A 16,970-nucleotide genomic window follows, 5' to 3' on the forward strand; every position below is an offset into this window, starting at 1 on the left:
CGACATATCGCCAGATATATCGTACCGTGTGACGCCCGCATTAGAGTTGCATAAAAATAAGTGGATCCCTTTATAAAACCCTGAAATAAAAGCAAATATCTGAAGGCAAGGAAAAAAAATGGCGATTCTACCAAGTCGAATGTCTTAATAGCGTCTAGGGATGCCAGGGCCCAGTTGTTTAGTATTGTGATACTATATTGGGAAATTGATTGAACTTTTAATATTTATGGAACTGCTGTTACCTGGCATAAAGTCAGTCTGGTCTTGGTATATCAAGTCCAAAATCACCTTATTAAGCATTGTAGTCACAATTTTGTAATCAACATTTTCTAAGTATAAAGGCATGTGAGAGCTACAATGGAATGGTTTTTTCTTCAGAAAAGTTTCTTTGGATATGGCTTGTGTGAAAACATCAAGACGTTGGGGTCCTAGAACATTTTGATATCTGACATATAACTCCAAGGATAGCTCGTCATGATATGAGGCCATATCCCATATAACAGCACTCACCTCATCCAAGGTGATATAAGCATCTTAGAGATTCCCCTGAGAAGCCATGAGCAAGGGTTAATTGTAAGTCTGTTAAATAATGAAGACATTCAATTATATTAAGTTAAGTTCACATGCAGCATTTTTGCAGTTTTTTATTGTGAGCCAAAATGGTCTGTAAAAATACTGCACTTTTGCATTGTTTTTCACACATTTTTTTGGGTGCAGATTGCATTTGAAAAGGAGGTGGATCTCTAGTGTTTGTGGCCACTATTGTGTTCACAGAGCTGCTGTGTTCTGGTAGCATCCAAGAACTTATTACAACTGGTAACAACTGATCAGCGAGGGTGCCGGGTGTTGCAAACCCCTTTAGGCTTTGAAGAGGTATCAGAAATGCCTCTTTCATTGTGTTCTATAGTATCCACCAAAATGGCCCGCTGCTAGATCCAAATATATAGTCTAAGCAAGATAAGGTTTGTTTGGTAGAAGAATGACAAGTATATCCTTGACAATTAGAATGATGAAGGCGTCATAAATCTATCCAGTCGTTATCATCCATGAACTTTGAAATGGTGGTAGGCACAGGAGTATCTATGGGTGTTTTCATCTCAACCCGGAATATCTCTAAACCATGACTAAGTTAAAATCTTCCGTACAGAACACTGGGAAACAAGAAAATTGGGGCTTGATATATTTAACCTGTATTAGGTCAGTTTTTATCGCTGCTTCTAAATCTGCTCTTATTTTTCTTCCATCAGCTCTAGTTAACTTCTTCATGACACATGGGTACGTCATGGATCGTGTGAGGATAATACCCGCGGGTTGCCGTGGCGCTCTGCACACATCTCAGCTGATTTCAATAGCTGAGATGTGTGCCTGCCAGGCGCGAGTGGAATCATGTTCCACCCACGCCTATTAACCCCTTACAGCTCACTACCAAAATCTGAAAGCGAGATGTATCAGCGTGCCGCCATAAGGATAACTTACCCATCCCCATCGGGTTTTCAGGATTTCCTTAATGTTGCACAGGTGATGGAATTATCCCCTGCCTAATATTGAGGAAAACCTGAAAACATGATCTGTTGTTGGGTCTTGAGAACTGGAGTTGAAAAACATTGATCTAAGGTAAGATCTAAGTGACCTAATATGTGAGGCTGACCTTGTTTAGTCTTGGAAAATACCTTGACTCGCTTTTTGTTCCAGGAGCATAAAAAACAAAGCTCAACACTGATTGTCTATGTCAGAGATAGGGTAAAGAGATTCCCCGTGTAACACCCTTCGGGGAATACCTCAACCTAGCTCAGTAGTTGGTATTGATCTTATTAAAGACGTGAACAACAGCTCCATTTATGGTTCAAGACAATTCTGTTAATGTTCTTGGCGATAGCAAGGAAATAATAAGATAAAATATCATTCTCTGCTTAGTACGTGGTGAAATTGTAGCCTCACTTGGTGTATTGAAAAATGTTGAGGACTCGTGATGGATGATACGAAGCGGGGTATACCATCAAAGAAGTGATGCTTCTGTCTTTCAACTTTTTTTATTCCTTCACATCTATAAATTGAGCCCATTGTTTCTGGAATTTTATGGAGAAGTCTGGAAAGATGGAGACTTAAGCATTATTATGCATTATTACATTTAAGAGGCCTTTCTGTCTGGAAAGACAAAGAGTAGTATCCCTGTTTTAACAATTTATTAGGCAAGCAAAGAAAGGACTCTGAGGTGCCCCAAAAGGAGGAGGATTAGCTGGAACCCTGATATCTCCCTCCACAACCACAGAAGAGGAGAAGTTCAGGCAGCCTGGTAATGTGGATGTTGTTTCAGCACAAGTCATCCAACTTTTGTCGTTAGGTGTCAACTGTCTGCCATCTTAATAGCTACAGGTAATACTTTGTCCTCCAAATGCAACACCCTTAGCAATCAGTGACTTTTACATAATGTGATGGCCTGTAGAAGAAGGTTTGAGACCTGGCGTCGGGACATTTCATCCTCCTCTCTTCCATAATCATCAGTCATAGACCCCAACAATGTTCTGTAGGTCTAGTACCACCCCTTCGTAGTGTACAAAGACTCTCGGTGGATTCACCTCTTGCAAATCCTTAAGTCTAACTGATGTAATGAGGTTCTTTTTGTGGCTCATTACAGCAGGCACAAAAAGGAAGGTATGCAAATCAAAAAAGTCCGGGGAGCCTCTGCCAGGAGTCCTGACACAGAAACCAGCCAGATATCCCTCCGGGAAGGACCTAGCCAAGGAGTGGCTCCTTTTAGGAAACCACCATATGAAGTGGCCCTTTTAGTCAATATCCAACTCTTTGACAAGTTTAAAGATATGACAAGGGAAATACCAAGGCAAGGTATCCATCCACAGACAGCTGTTTCGGGGTATTGCTGCCCCTCATCAGTGTGGAGTAGGATTCTGGCCAGGTGGGAGCAATGCCTAGTAGACCACCAAGACAAAACAATCACTGATCTCGGGGAGACCAGCCAGCCAGCCTCTCTTCCATTATCATCAGTCATAGACCCCTATGATGTTCTGTAGGTCTAGTACCAGCCCTTCGTAGTGTACAAAGACTCTCGGCGGATTCACCTCTTGCAAATCCTTAAGTCTAATTGATGTAATGAGGTTCTTTTTGTGGCTCATTACAGCAGGTACAAAAGGAAGGTAGTAAAGTAAAATGATGAGGAAAACAACCATATTGTGGTTGTGTCACTCCTTCCTAATACAGTAGGTAATGACAAGCCACAGCAGGAAGAGTCCTTATTGATAATGGCCCATATTAATTATATAAGGATTAGTACGAAGTCAGCTTATTAAAGGCTACACGTGAAGGAACTTCCTGCAGAGTCATAGGGAAGAACATATTCATGGAGCTCCCCAGATGTTGCTATGTCCAGTCTAGGATTACATAAATTATCCCAGCATGAAAAAAAAAGGAAAATGGTGCCAGTGTCTCATGCTGAAGTACAAGAAGAAAAATGAGAGCTTGACACCCACCGCTGGCTCCAGCCAGCCAGGAGAGATAAGGCAATGTGCCGCTAAGGACTGGACATAGTCTTAGACTAGAATAGACTAGTCTAGAATAGTCTCCAGTAGTTTTCCCCCTAGATCCATCCACATTGGGGTGACCAGCCACAGCAGGAAATGATAGCAGCCGTGAACACAGCAGGACTTAAGCCTAGCCAGAACTCACCACTCCCAGCAGCAGCCAATGAAATAAGATCCAAATGGGTATAAGCTGGCTCTGGTCGGTTAGAAGTCCAAAGTCGGGTGACTGAGGAGCCAAATATCTGATGAGCACTCACCAGCAACGCGGGCAGAGGGGAACAATGGCCGCCACAAATAAAGCAGCGGATTAAGATCTTGTCAGAGTTCACCACAATCAGAAACGACTGATCAGCCATCTGGGTGAACATAGCATGGCAGGGTAAGTGCCTCAAGCTTTTGGCGCTATTAAGTGATTAAAAAAGCTTGGATGGCTAAATATAACAAAGGAATATAAATAGGATATTCGGAGAGGTGCAAAAGCACGTTTGCGCAGGTCAATAACATAGCCAAGCACCCATTTTTTTTGTCTTCCTCTACTTAAATTTTCCAGAAGTAAAATAAGGTGCTCTTTACAGGGTTCACCACTTTGGGCTTTTTGTTAGAAATAGCACATAGCCATTCCTCCAGCAGAGGAAGAAATGTTCACATGTCCCATAGTCATTTCAATTTTCAGATCCATTTTGGAATGATAAACACAAATAAAATGATGCAGTGGAGAATCCATTTCCTTGAATGGCGACTAAAATGACTTCTGTTTTATTGCATTCCAGCTGCAATCCGTGTTTTAGTTGGATTAAATAATTAATGTGAGCTGCGCTATTTTTTTCCATCCAGACAAAAAAAAGAAAAAACTGGATTGCTCTTTTTAGGCATTTAAGTCTTCAGTTATAGAATCCATCTGTAAAGCACTGAGCATGCCCAGAAGACTGAAGGTGTTATTAATAGAACAAAAGCTAATGGAAACCAAAGAGTAAATTTGTTTTTACTCCATAACGGATCAAGCAACTGGACAGGTGAATGGAGACTTATTTAATCTCCTTGACGATCAGCTGATCACTGTGGAGTGGTTGTCGGCAAATATGTGATTTCACTGGAGGAAGCAGTGGTTAACCATAAATTTCCTTGTACTTTTACTTGGCAGCTATTTGTGTTCTGTCCACTATGGCCAGAATAATGTCCTCACCCTCACCGTGAACATCCTGCAACAAGGCGATCACCAGCAAGATGTACACATTACTGTCAGCTCCGTATCCACTTTATTGTTTACACAGTCACAGCGCCGTACATATATGTGTGGCTGTGCCTGGTACTGCACCTATTAATCTGAATTGGAATGGCAAGCAGTATCAGGCACAGTCATGCTTATGGATGAGTTGCTGTTTTTTATTAAGCAATGAATGGGGGCCTTTTTATTCTGCCAATCGGTAAGACAAATAATGACCTATAGGACATCAACGTTTATGTCAATGTTTATTTTGGAAGAGACTCGACATCCATCTAATGTATACAGGGGTCTTCTGACTCACCCCAGCCAGATGACATATTGTTACCAGTGATGAGCGAGCACTACCATGCTCGGGTGCTCGGCACTCGTAACGAGTAGAGTTGAGTGAGTACCTAACTATTCGTACTCGCTATACACATAACAAGTACTGTCTAATACTCGTGTATTCATTCCGAAAAGTATGTGCAATGCAAGTCAATGGGGAATACATGCAATGTAACGAGTAACCCGAATTCCGCACTATTCACTACTTGTACAAAAAGTACGGCTTTTGGGTTAATCGTTACTTTGCGAGTTTTTCCCCATTGACCTGCATTGCATGAGCTATTCGGAATGAATATGACAGTATTAGACAGGACTCGTTATGAATATAGCGAGTACGAATAGTTAGGCACTTGCTCAACTCTAGTAACAAACAGGTGGATGCTTGGATGGGCACCCGAGTATAATGGAAGTCAATAGGGGACTCAAGCATTTTTCCAGAAGATTTCCCATAAAAATGCTTGAGTTGCCCATTGACTTCCATTATACTCGGGTGTTTGAATTGCGTCCATCCGAACATCCAACTGCTCATTACGAGTACAGAGCAACTGGAAATGGTAGAGCACGCTCATCACTAATTGGGAGAAAAAACTAATTGGGGATATTCAACCCTTTCGTTGTTCTCAGAGAAAGCTGAGGCCAATGGCGCTCTTCACCAGCTTTTTCCCTTTTCCTCCATAACAATGCATGAAGGTTCTGCGAATTATGCATGAATGTGAATGCGGAGATGGGAGAGTTTGCTAGTGGCCAAACCCTAAGGTCATATTCACACATTATGGAAAATTTCCACTTTGGATTTGGTCATAAATCTGAATTTATAATCCATATGTGTCATTTGCAAATCTCATAGCGGAGTTTGCTGTGGATTTCAGCTACATCATTACTAAGTATTATATAGGCTAAAATCCTCAAAGAAAATCAGTAGGAGAATGAACATGCTGCCATGATTTCATTGTCGTGCAGATTTTTTTCTACAAATACAAGAATTGGATTTTGAAGATCTCATTTGACTTGCATTGTGCTGCAAAATGCTGTGAATTTGAGGTGCGCTCCACAAATAGGCGATGTGTGAACTTGGCCTAAGGGTTATGGGTAGCCCTGGAAAATCCCTGCAGTGATGTCAGTGACATTTTAATAGAACTGTTGTGTGTGCAAACTGACCGCAATCACCTGATTCTCTAAAACTAAAAATAAGCAAAATTAAAAAGACTAAACCTTTTACTCACAGATGTTTACTGAGGCTTTATTATAAATGGCAACTGAGTCTATTCACCGCATCAAAGTCATGTATTCTAATGCATGACTGCAAACCGATCTTGTTTCAATACGTCTGGGAAGGAAAACAAAGCGCGGTCTCATGACTCATGACATAAAGCTACTCTTTAAGCCTTAAAGCAAGGCGGGAAAAAAACCACACAAAGTCATGTGACGCACAGAAACGGTGCATGGAACAACCACAGTGTGTTCCCTGTCTATGTATAGGCTAAATATAGTAGCCTCAATATTACACTTCCACCAGAAACTTGAATAGTGTCATTAGGACTACAGATAAATCCTTTTAGAAAGTTTGTCATCCGATCTTCCTTAACCTTCTAATATACTTGGCATTTTTATTCTGCCACATTTTCAAGAATTTTCCATCCACTATCTAAAAAGACACATCTGTATGTTTTTCTCACTATCTGACATGAAATCAGAATAAACCTTTCCTGTTTTAGGTCAATTAAAAACCAAAATTATTTATATTTGCCAAATGCCAGAATAATGACAGAGAGAGTTTTAGGGCATTTTTATTACTTTCTGCAAAGTCAAAAATGTACATACATTTCATTAGTATTTGGTACCATTGCCTTTAAACTGTATCACTTGGGTCAAAAGTTTTGGATCTCTTTCCACAAGCTTCTCACCATAGCTAGTAGGAACGTGGGCCCATTCCTCCTGACAGAACTTGTATAACTGAGCCATGTATGTAGGTAGTCTTGCTTGCATCGGCCTTTTCAGCTTTGCCCGTAAATTTTCAATAAAATTAAGATCAGGGCTTTGTGATGGCCACTCCAAAACATTGACTTTGTTCTCCTTAAGCCACTTGGTGACCAGTTTGGCAGTATGCTTCAAGTCATTGACTATTTGGAAGACCCATTTCCGTCCAAGCTTTAAGTCCCTGGCTGATGTCTTGAGATGTTGCTTCAGTTTTGCCACATAATTTTCTTTCCCCATATTGCCAATTTTGTGAAGTGCAGCAGTCCCTCCTACAGCAAAACAACCCCACAACATGATGCTGGCACCCCCGTGTTTCACAACTGAGATGGTGTTCTTAAGCTTCAAAGCTTCTCTCCTTTTCCTCCAAATGTAACGATGGTCATTATGGCTCAACAATTACATTTTAGTTTTGTCAGACAATAGGACAAGTCTCCAAAAATTAAGGTCTTTGTTCCTGTGTGCACTTCCAAATATTAAAGGGGTTGTCCACTACTTTGACATTGATGGCCTATCCTTAGGATAGGTCATCAATAAGAAAATATATTCCGACTCCAAACAATGGATACATTTTATTTTTATTTTGAAGTGCAGTAAAGACACAAAGGCAATGATACTATTGACATTGCTGGTATCATTGCCTTTGTGCTTGTATTGCACTTCAAAAGAAAAATAAAAGGAATCCATTGTTTGGAGCCGGAATATTTTTTCTTTTTGGATGTTTATAGAGAACTGTGGAAAAAGAAGCCCAATAGGGTCTTACCCCAATATGAAAAGGGGGGGGGGTTAAATGACGTGGTTCAACTCACCAATGGAAGTTGTGACAGTCACAACTCCTATATAAGCATGTAACTCCAGGTCACGGCAGCAGTCCCCACATTGGCTGATAGCAGAAAGTTGTAGAGATGGGTTTTCAAAGGCCGCGCCAATGACCAAAAGACGATGGAAGTATAAGATTAATGTTGCTTTATTTTCATGCTCAGGTCAACGCGTTTCAGGAGACTCAGCTCCCTTCATCAGGACAAACAGGCAAAAGAACATGAGATTTGATGTTCTTTTGCCTGTTTGTCCTGATGAAGGGAGCTGAGTCACCTGAAATGCGTTGACCTGAGCATGAAAGAAGGGAATTTTGTTACTTACCGTAAATTCCTTTTCTTCTAGCTCCAATTGGGAGACCCAGACGATTGGGTGTATAGCTACTGCCTCCGGAGGCCACACAAAGTATTACACTAAAAAGTGTAAGGCCCCTCCCCTTCTGCATATACACCCCCCGTGGATCACGGGCTGCTTCAGTTTTAGTGCAAAAGCAAGAAGGAGGAAAGCCAATAACTGGTTAAACAATTCAATCCGAAGGAACATCGGAGAACTGAAACCATTCAACATGAACAACATGTGTACCCGAACAACCAAAAATCCCGAAGGAACAGGGGCGGGTGCTGGGTCTCCCAATTGGAGCTAGAAGAAAAGGAATTTACGGTAAGTAACAAAATTCCCTTCTTCTTCGGCGCTCCATTGGGAGACCCAGACGATTGGGACGTCCAAAAGCAGTCCCTGGGTGGGTAAATTAATACCTCAAGTTTGGACTGTAAAAACAGCCCTTCCCTACATGGAGGCAACCGCCGCCTGCAGGACTCTTCTACTTAGGCTGGCATCCGCCTAAGCGTAGGCATGCACCGATAACGCTTGGTGAAGGTGTGCAGACTCGCCCAGGTAGCCGCCTGGCACACCTGCTGAGCCGTAGCCTGGTGCCGTAATGTCCAGGACGCACCCACGGCTCTGGTAGAATGGGCCTTCAGCCCTGATGGAACCGGAAGCCCAGCAGAACGGTAGGCTTCAAGAATTGGTTCCTTGATCCATCGAGCCAGGGTGGATTTGGAAGCCTGCGACCCTTTGCGCTGACCAGCGACAAGTACAAAGAGTGCATCCGAGCGGCGCAGGGGCGCCGTGCGGGAAATGTAGATTCTGAGCGCTCTCATCAGATCCAACAAATGCAAATCCAATTCATATCGATGAAGTGGATGAGGACAAAAGGAAGGTAAGGAGATATCCTGACTGAGATGAAAAGGGGGATACCAACTTAGGGAGAAACCCCGGAATCAGGCGCAGCACTACCTTGTCTTGGTGAAACACCAGGAAGGGAGCTTTGGATGACCGCGCTGCTAGCTCGGACACTCTCTGAAGAGACGTGACCGCTACCAAAAAGGCCACTTTCTGTGAAAGTCGAGAAAGTGAAAACATCCCTCAGAGGCTCAAAGGGCGGCTCCTGGAGAGCAAATAGTACCCTGTTCAGATCCCATGGGTCTAACGGCCTCTTGTACGGAGGGACAATGTGACAAACCCCCTGCAGGAACGTGCGTACCTGAGGAAGTCGTACTATGCGCTTCTGAAAGAATACAGACAGCGCTGGGACTCGTCCGTTAAGAGAGCCGAGCGACAAACCTTTTCCCAAACCAGATTGCAGGAAGGAAGGAAAAGTAGGCAATGCAAATGTCCAGGGAGACACTCCCTGAGCAGATCACTAAGATAAGAATATCTTCCACGTCTTGTGGTGGATCTTGGCAGACGTCGGCTTCCTAGCCCGTCTCATGGTGACAATGACGTCTTGAGATAATCCTGAAGACGCTAGGATCCAGGACTCAATGGCCACACAGTCAGGTTCAGGGCTGTAGAATTCAGATGGAAAAAACGGCCCTTGGGACAGTAAGTCTGGCAGGTCTGGTAGTGCCCACGGTTGGCCGACCGTGAGATGCCACAGATGCAGGTACCACGACCTCCTCGGCCAGTCTGGGGCGACGAGGATGGCGCGGCGTCAATCGGAGCTGATCTTGCGTAGCCCTCTGGGCAACAGTGTCAGAGGGGGAAACACATAGGGTAGCTGGAACTGCGACCAATCCTGAACTAAGGCGCCTGCCGCCAGAGCTCTTTGATCGTGAGACCGCGCCATGAAAATCGGGCCCTTGTTGTTGTGCCGAGACGCCATTAGGTCGACGTCCGGCCTCCTCCAGCGGCTACAGATTTCTTGAGACCCGTCCGGGTGCAGAGACCATTCCCCTGCGTCCATGCCCTGGCGACTGAGGAAGTCTGCTTCCCAGTTTTCTACGCCCGGGATGTGAACTGCGGATATGGTGTATGCTCTGTCTTCCACCCACATCAGAATCCGCCGGACTGCCTGGGAGGCTTGCCGACTGCGTGTTCCGCCTTGGTGGTTGATGTATGCCACCGCTGTGAAGTTGTCCGACTGAATTCGGATCTGTTTGCCTTCCAGCCTCTGCTGGAAGGCTTGCAGGGCAAGATACCCTGCCCAGATTTCCAGAACATTGATCTGAAGGGTGGACTCCTCTGAAGAGAGTCCTTGCCCGTCTGAGAAAGGGGTACGTTCCTGTCTAGGGACGTTGACTTCCCATCCCATTGGCGAAGAATGTCCTATAGAAGTGGACGCAGATGAAACTGCGCGAAAAGGACTGCCTCTGCATGAGGCGTCTTAAGGGGTGTGACTGGCCTTGAAGGAGAGACTGCACCCCCGTCTGTAGTGAACGCTGTATGTCCAGCGGGAGCTGCACTATCGCTGAGAGAGTGTGAAGCTCCATGCCAAGATATGTCAGCGATTGGGTCGGTGTCAGATTTAACTTTGAAAAGTTTATGATCCACCCGAAACTCTGGAGAGTCTCCAGCGCCACGTTCAGGCTGTGTTGGCATGCCTCTTGAGAGGGTGCCTTGACAAGTAGATCGTCCAAGTAAGGGATCACAGAGTGACCCTGAGAGTGCAGGACTACTCCCACTGCTGCCATGAACTTGTGAAAAGCCGTGGGGCTGTCGCCAGACCGAAGGGCAGGGCTACGAACTGAAGATGCTCGTCTTCAATAACGAATCGTAGCCAACACCGGTGCTCTGGAGCAATCGGCACGTGGAGATAAGCATCCTGATGTCTATTGACGCTAGGAAATCTCCTTGAGACATTGAGGCAATGACGGAGCGGAGGGATTCCATCCGGAACCGCCTGGTTTTCACGTGCTTGTTGAGCAGGTTTAGGTCCAAAACGGAACGGAAGAGCCGTCGTTTTTTGGTACCACAACCGGATTGGAGTATCTTGTTCCTGAGGAGGAACAGGGATTACCACTCCTTCTGCCTGCAGAAGAGCATCGGCTCGGTCGGGAGGTGAGGAAGTTCTGAAAATCTAGTCGGAGGACGAGAACAGAACTCTATCCTGTACACGTGAGACAAAATGTCTCTCACCCACCGGTCTTTGACCTGTGGCAGCTAAATGTCGCCAAAGCGGGAGAGTCTGCCACCGACCGCGGATGCGGAGAGAGAGAGCTGAACGTCATGAGGAAACCGCCTTGGTAGCGGTTCCTCCGGCTGCCTTCCTTGGGCGTGATTGAGCCTGCCAGGAATCTGCGCCTCTCTGAGCTTTTTGAGTCCTTTTGGACGAGGACAATTGGGACCTGCCCGAGCCTGGGAAGGACCGAAACCTCGACTGTCCCTTCCTCTGTTGTTGTTTGATCTGGGCTGGTGTAAGGAAGAGTCCTTACCCTTGGACTGTTTAATGATTTCATCCAATCGCTCACCAAACAGTCTGTCACCAGATAATGGCAAACTGGTTAAGCACTTTTTTGGAAGCAGAATCTGCTTTCCATTCCCTCAACCACAAGGCTCTGCGTAAAACCACGGAATTGGCGGACGCCACTGACGTACGGCTCGTAGAGTGCAGGACAGCATTAATAGCGTAAGTCGCAATGCAGACATTGCGAGGTTAAGGACGCCATCTGCGGCACAGATGTACATGTGACAGTGTCCACGTGCGCAAGACCAGCTGAAAAAGCTTGGAATGCCCATACGGCTGCGAATGCCGGAGCAACCGACACGCCGATAGCTTCATAGACAGAATTCAACCAGAGGACCATCTGTCTGTCAATGGCATCTTTAAGTGAAGTCCCATCTTCCACTGCAACTATGGATCTAGCCGCAAGCCTGGAGATTGGGGGATCCACCTTTGGACACTGGGTCCAGCGCTTGACCACGTCAGGGAGAAAAAAGGATAACGTGTATCCTTAATACGATTGGAGAACGCTTATCTGGATAAGTGTGGTGTTTCCGGACTGCTTCTCTGAAGTCAGAGTGGCCAGAAAAGTACTCAATATACGCTTGAGATACTGAAAAGGGATTTCTCCTGCTGTGAAGCTGACTCCTCCACCGGAGGAGCTGAGGGAGAAATATCCAACATTCCCTTGATGGACGCTAGAAGATCATTCACTATGGCGTCACCATCCGGAGTATCCGGATTGAGAGCGGTCTCAGGATCAGAGTCCTGATCAGCTACGTCTGCCTCATCATACAGAGAGTCCTGCTGGGACCCTAACCAGTGATGAAGCCGAGTGCCGCTCCCAGCGAGCTCGCTTAGACTGTCTGGGACTGTCGTCCGTGTCAGAGCCTGCGCCCTGGGATGCATGGGACCCCCCCGGAGCACTGATTTGTTCCAAATGAGGGCGGCCAGGGAGCATTGTATCAACATTGCCCATGGTCCGTCTGGACTGCAAAGTCTCTAAGATGTTAGTCACAGTCACAGACCTATCAGCCGAAACTGCAACTCCGTCCCTGTCCCTGGACAGGGTTCACAGGTGGTTCCTTTGGCCACCTCTAGCAGAGACCCCGGCTGACCAAGTGCTACAGGGGAGCATTGCACACAATGGGGACAGTGGAACCTGCCGTGTGGAACAGTATCACATGCAGTACAAGCAGCATAGAAAGCCTGTGCCTTGGCACCCTTTCTTTTTTGCTGCTGTTGTCTAGCCATCTAGAAGCATATAGCCAAGAATAGCGACCGTACAGTGCAATGTATAGCATACAAGCATAAAGTACAAATGAACACTTCAGCACATGCAGTACAAGCAGCATAGAAAGCCTGTGCCTTAGCACCCTTGCTTTTTTGCTGCTGTTGTCCAGCCATCTAGGAGTATATAGCCAAGAATAGCGACCGTACAGTGCAGTGTATAGCATACCAGCATAAAGTACAAATGAACACTTCAGCACATGCAATACAAGCAGCCTAGAAAGCCTGTGCCTTAGCACCCTTGCTTTTTGCTGCTGTAGTCTAGCCATCTAGGCATAAAGTACAAATGGCATTAGTGGGGTCAGCACTTCAGGTGCTGCTTACCGCCCGCACAAAGGCGGGTGTGTGGTCGCCCGAATCCTGTGACTGGTTGCCCAGAGCTTGTCTCCCTTCTCCAGCCCAGACTGCGTGCAGGAATGGCTGCCGGCGTCTTGTGAAGAGGGGCGGGCCGTGGGCGTGCCCCAGACAAGAGCGGGAAACTGGCGTCCCACTGTGTCCAGTGAAGGGGGCTGGAGAATGCAAAGCAGACTCCAGCTCTCGGCGCTGTCTGTACAGCGTCCCGCCCCTCCCCTGACTGGCAGGGCTGGGGGCGGGAACGAAGCGAAAACTAGGCCGCAAAGCCGGGGACTCGAGTAATAAGCGCGGCCGTCCTATGTGCACGGCCAGCGCGGAAGTCCCCGGCGCACCACAAGTCCCAGCCGCGCCACAGTGTAAAACACCCCGCAGCGGCCGGCGCGGCAGTTTCTAACACATAAATTCACTCAGCTAAGCTGCAGTGAATAATAGCACAAGCGCTCCGCGCTGTTGTCCCCGGCGCACTAGCACTCCCAGCAATGCTGGTGTGTGTGTGCGCGATGTGTACGGGGACACAGAGTACCTTAATGTAGCAGGGCCCTGTCCCTGACGATACCCAGCTCCATATCCAGCAGGATCTCCGGGTCTGTGGATGGAGCCCGGTCTCAGTGCCTGGAGACCGGTAAGATCCCACTTCACCCAGAGCCCCGAGGGGGGATGGGGAAGGAAAACAGCATGTGGGCTACAGCCTCCGTACCCGCAATGGGTACCTCAACCTTAACAAACACCGCCGACAAAAGTGGGGTGAGAAGGGAGCATGCTGGGGGCCCCATATGGGCCCACTTTTCTTCCAACCGACCTAGTCAGCAGCTGCTGCTGACTAAAAACAGTGGAGCTATGCGTGGATGTCTGACCTCCTTCGCACAAAGCATGAAAACTGAAGCAGCCCGTGATCCACGGGGGGTGTATATGCAGAAGGGGAGGGGCCTTACACTTTTTAGTGTAATACTTTGTGTGGCCTCCGGAGGCAGTAGCTATACACCCAATCGTCTGGGTCTCCCAATGGAGCGCCGAAGAAATAAAGCAACATTAATCTTATACTTCCATCGTCCTTTGGGCATTGGCGCGGCCTTTGAAAACCCATCTCTACAACTTTCTCCTTTTTGGATGTTTAAAACGGCCGAGGCAGGACCGGTTTCCGTGATCAACACTTGGATGTCAGGCGGAGTTGAGCTGGACTGGATTTTGTTTGCTTTTGCTATAGGTCATTAATGTCTGATCGATCGAGGTCCAACACGTCGCACCCCCGCTGATCAGCTGTTTTTGGTCCCGGCAGCAGGCGGACAGAAATGCTCAGTTCCAGAGCTGCTCCGTCTTCTGATATTCTGATAGTGGCTGCGAACTGCACATGCACCTCCTACTGATTAAATATGGGAGGGGGATGTGCAGTACCCGGCAGCAACTGCTATCAGAAAACGGAGCAGCGCTGGAACTGAGCATTTCTGGCTACCTGCTGCTGCAGCTGGGACCAAAATCAGCTAATCGGTGGAGTTGCGGTGTGTTGGACCCCGGACGATCAGACATTAATGACCTATCCTAAGTATAGGCCATCAATGTCAAAGTAGTGGACAACCTCTTTAATCAGGCTTTTTATGTTGGAGTAATGGCTTCTTCGTGGCAGAGTGGCCTTTCAGTCCATGTTGATACAGTACTTGTTTCTCTGTGGATAATGACAATCTTACCAGCTTCCGCCAACATCTTCACAAGGTCTTTTGCTTTTCATCTCAGGGTTGATATGCACATGTCTGACCAAAGCACTTTCATCTCTGGTACACAGAACCCGTCTCCTTCCTGAGTGGTATAATGGCTGGACATTCTCATCTTGTTTGTACTTGCGTATAATTGTTTGTAGAGATGAATGAGGCACCTTTAGGTATCTGGAAATTGCACCCAAGGATGAACCAGACTTGTGCAAGTTCACAATTCTCTTCCTGAGTTCTTGGCTGATTTCTTTTGACTTTCCCATGATGATACACAAAGAAGCAGTGTGTTTCAGGTGTGAATTAAAATACATTCGCAGGTGTGTCTCTAATTAATTCACATGTTGCCAATAAACCTATCAGAAGCTTTTAAGGACCTCATCATATGGGCTGACCCATATTATTTAAAGGCACAGTATTCTTAAGGCCCATTTACACGAAACGACATCGCTAACGAGATGTCATTGGGGTCACGGAATTCGTGACGCACATCAGGACTCGTTGCGTGTAACACCTACGAGCGAGTGTTAACGATCAAAAATACTCACAACACGTCATTCGTTTTCAAAATCTCGTTGGTCGTTCTGGACGCAGGTTGTTCGTCGTTCCTGAGGCAGCACACATCGCTATGTGTGACACCCCAGGAACGACGAACAACACCGTACCTGCGTCCTCCAGCAACGAGGTGGACGTGTCTTTCATGCGGCTGCTCTCTGCCCTTCTGCTTCTATTGGACGCCTGCCGTGTGACATCGCTGTGACGCCGCACGAACCGCCCCCTTAGAAAAGAGGCTGTTTGCCGGCCACAGCGATGTCGCTAGGAAGGTAAGTCCATGTGACGGGGCCAAGCGATATTGTGCGCCACGGGCAGCGATTTGCCCGTGACGCACAAACAAGGGGGGCGGGTGCTTTCACGAGCGACATCGCTAGCGATGCCGCTGTGTGTAAAGCAGCCTTTAGTGTATGTAAACGTTTGACTTTGCAGTAAGTAATAAAAATGCCTAAAACATTCTCTCTCATTATTCTGTCATTTGGCAGATATAATTTTGGTTCCTAATTGACCTAAAATGGGAAAAATGTATTCTGATTTCATGTCAGATAGTGAGAAAAACATGCAGATGTGTCTTTTAATATAGTGTATGTAAACTTCTGGTTTCAACTGTATCTTCTTGCTGTCAGTGAATAACAACATACACGGTTTACATCCAGAGGCTGAAAACTGGTTCTGCAGGGATTATTTCAAAGAAAAAAAAAATACAAAAAAACTTTGATACATTGCAATGAACCTTGTACCTGAGCCATAAAATCGCACCAGAGACATTTCTGAAAATTATTGCTGCGTTTTTACAATATGTTACTACTTTCGAATTCAATTTGTGTTTCGATAACTCAGATTGCTTTCAGTGAAACAACATTTGGAGATTAAAACCTTGCCTAGTCACGTGCTGCTAAACAAGCCATATGAATGAAAGTTGTCCGAACCTGCTGATTTTGAATGGACCAACTAAGGCTGCTTTCACACTTGCGTTGAACAGCATCCGTTGCTATCCGCCGCTTTGAGGAATTATGGTAACCGTTGCAGGAAACAGTGTTATTCCTCATAGACTTCTATTAGCTACGAATAGCAACGGATGGCCTTGCGTTGCATTCATCAGCAGACGCTGCGTTGCATCCGCCTGGCGGATGGAACGCTGCCTGTAGCGTTTTTCTGCGCTTGACGGAGTGTCAAAAAAACGCAACCTGCAGGATTCCGTTGGCGTCTATTGTTTTTATAATGGACGCCTATGGTGGCGGATTCTGTTAGAATCCGTCATTTGACGGATTCCGTTAACGCAACCATCTTTACACAACTGAGCATGCCCAGATTTGTAAAGTCAAGAAAAAAAAAAAAGAAGGGAATTTTGTTTACTTACCGTAAATTCCTTTTCTTCTAGCTCCAATTGGGAGACCCAGACAGTGGGTGTATAGCTACTGCCTCTGGAGGCCGCACAAAGAACTACACTTAAAAGTGTAAGGCCCCTCCCCTTCTGG

At 46.2% G+C, this 16,970-nt stretch overlaps 1 protein-coding gene across 4 annotated transcripts in view; it reads right to left on the reverse strand.

Moving 5' to 3' along the window:
• The window catches only part of RTEL1 (regulator of telomere elongation helicase 1), a 286,946-nt gene that overhangs the window by 31,151 nt on the left and 238,825 nt on the right, over nucleotides 1–16,970 (reverse strand). Inside the window, exon 31 of one of the 4 annotated variants that reach the window (XM_075350500.1) lies at nucleotides 511–579. The exons of the other annotated variants lie outside the window; for them this stretch is intronic. Coding sequence (XP_075206615.1) covers nucleotides 512–579 — 68 coding nt within the window. The 3' untranslated portion in view covers nucleotide 511. The remainder of the gene's footprint in view (nucleotides 1–510; nucleotides 580–16,970) is intronic. 4 annotated transcript variants of the gene reach the window in all.

The sequence above is a fragment of the Anomaloglossus baeobatrachus genome, chromosome 5, assembly GCF_048569485.1.
Source record: "Anomaloglossus baeobatrachus isolate aAnoBae1 chromosome 5, aAnoBae1.hap1, whole genome shotgun sequence".
In the NCBI taxonomy this organism is placed as follows: domain Eukaryota; kingdom Metazoa; phylum Chordata; class Amphibia; order Anura; family Aromobatidae; genus Anomaloglossus; species Anomaloglossus baeobatrachus.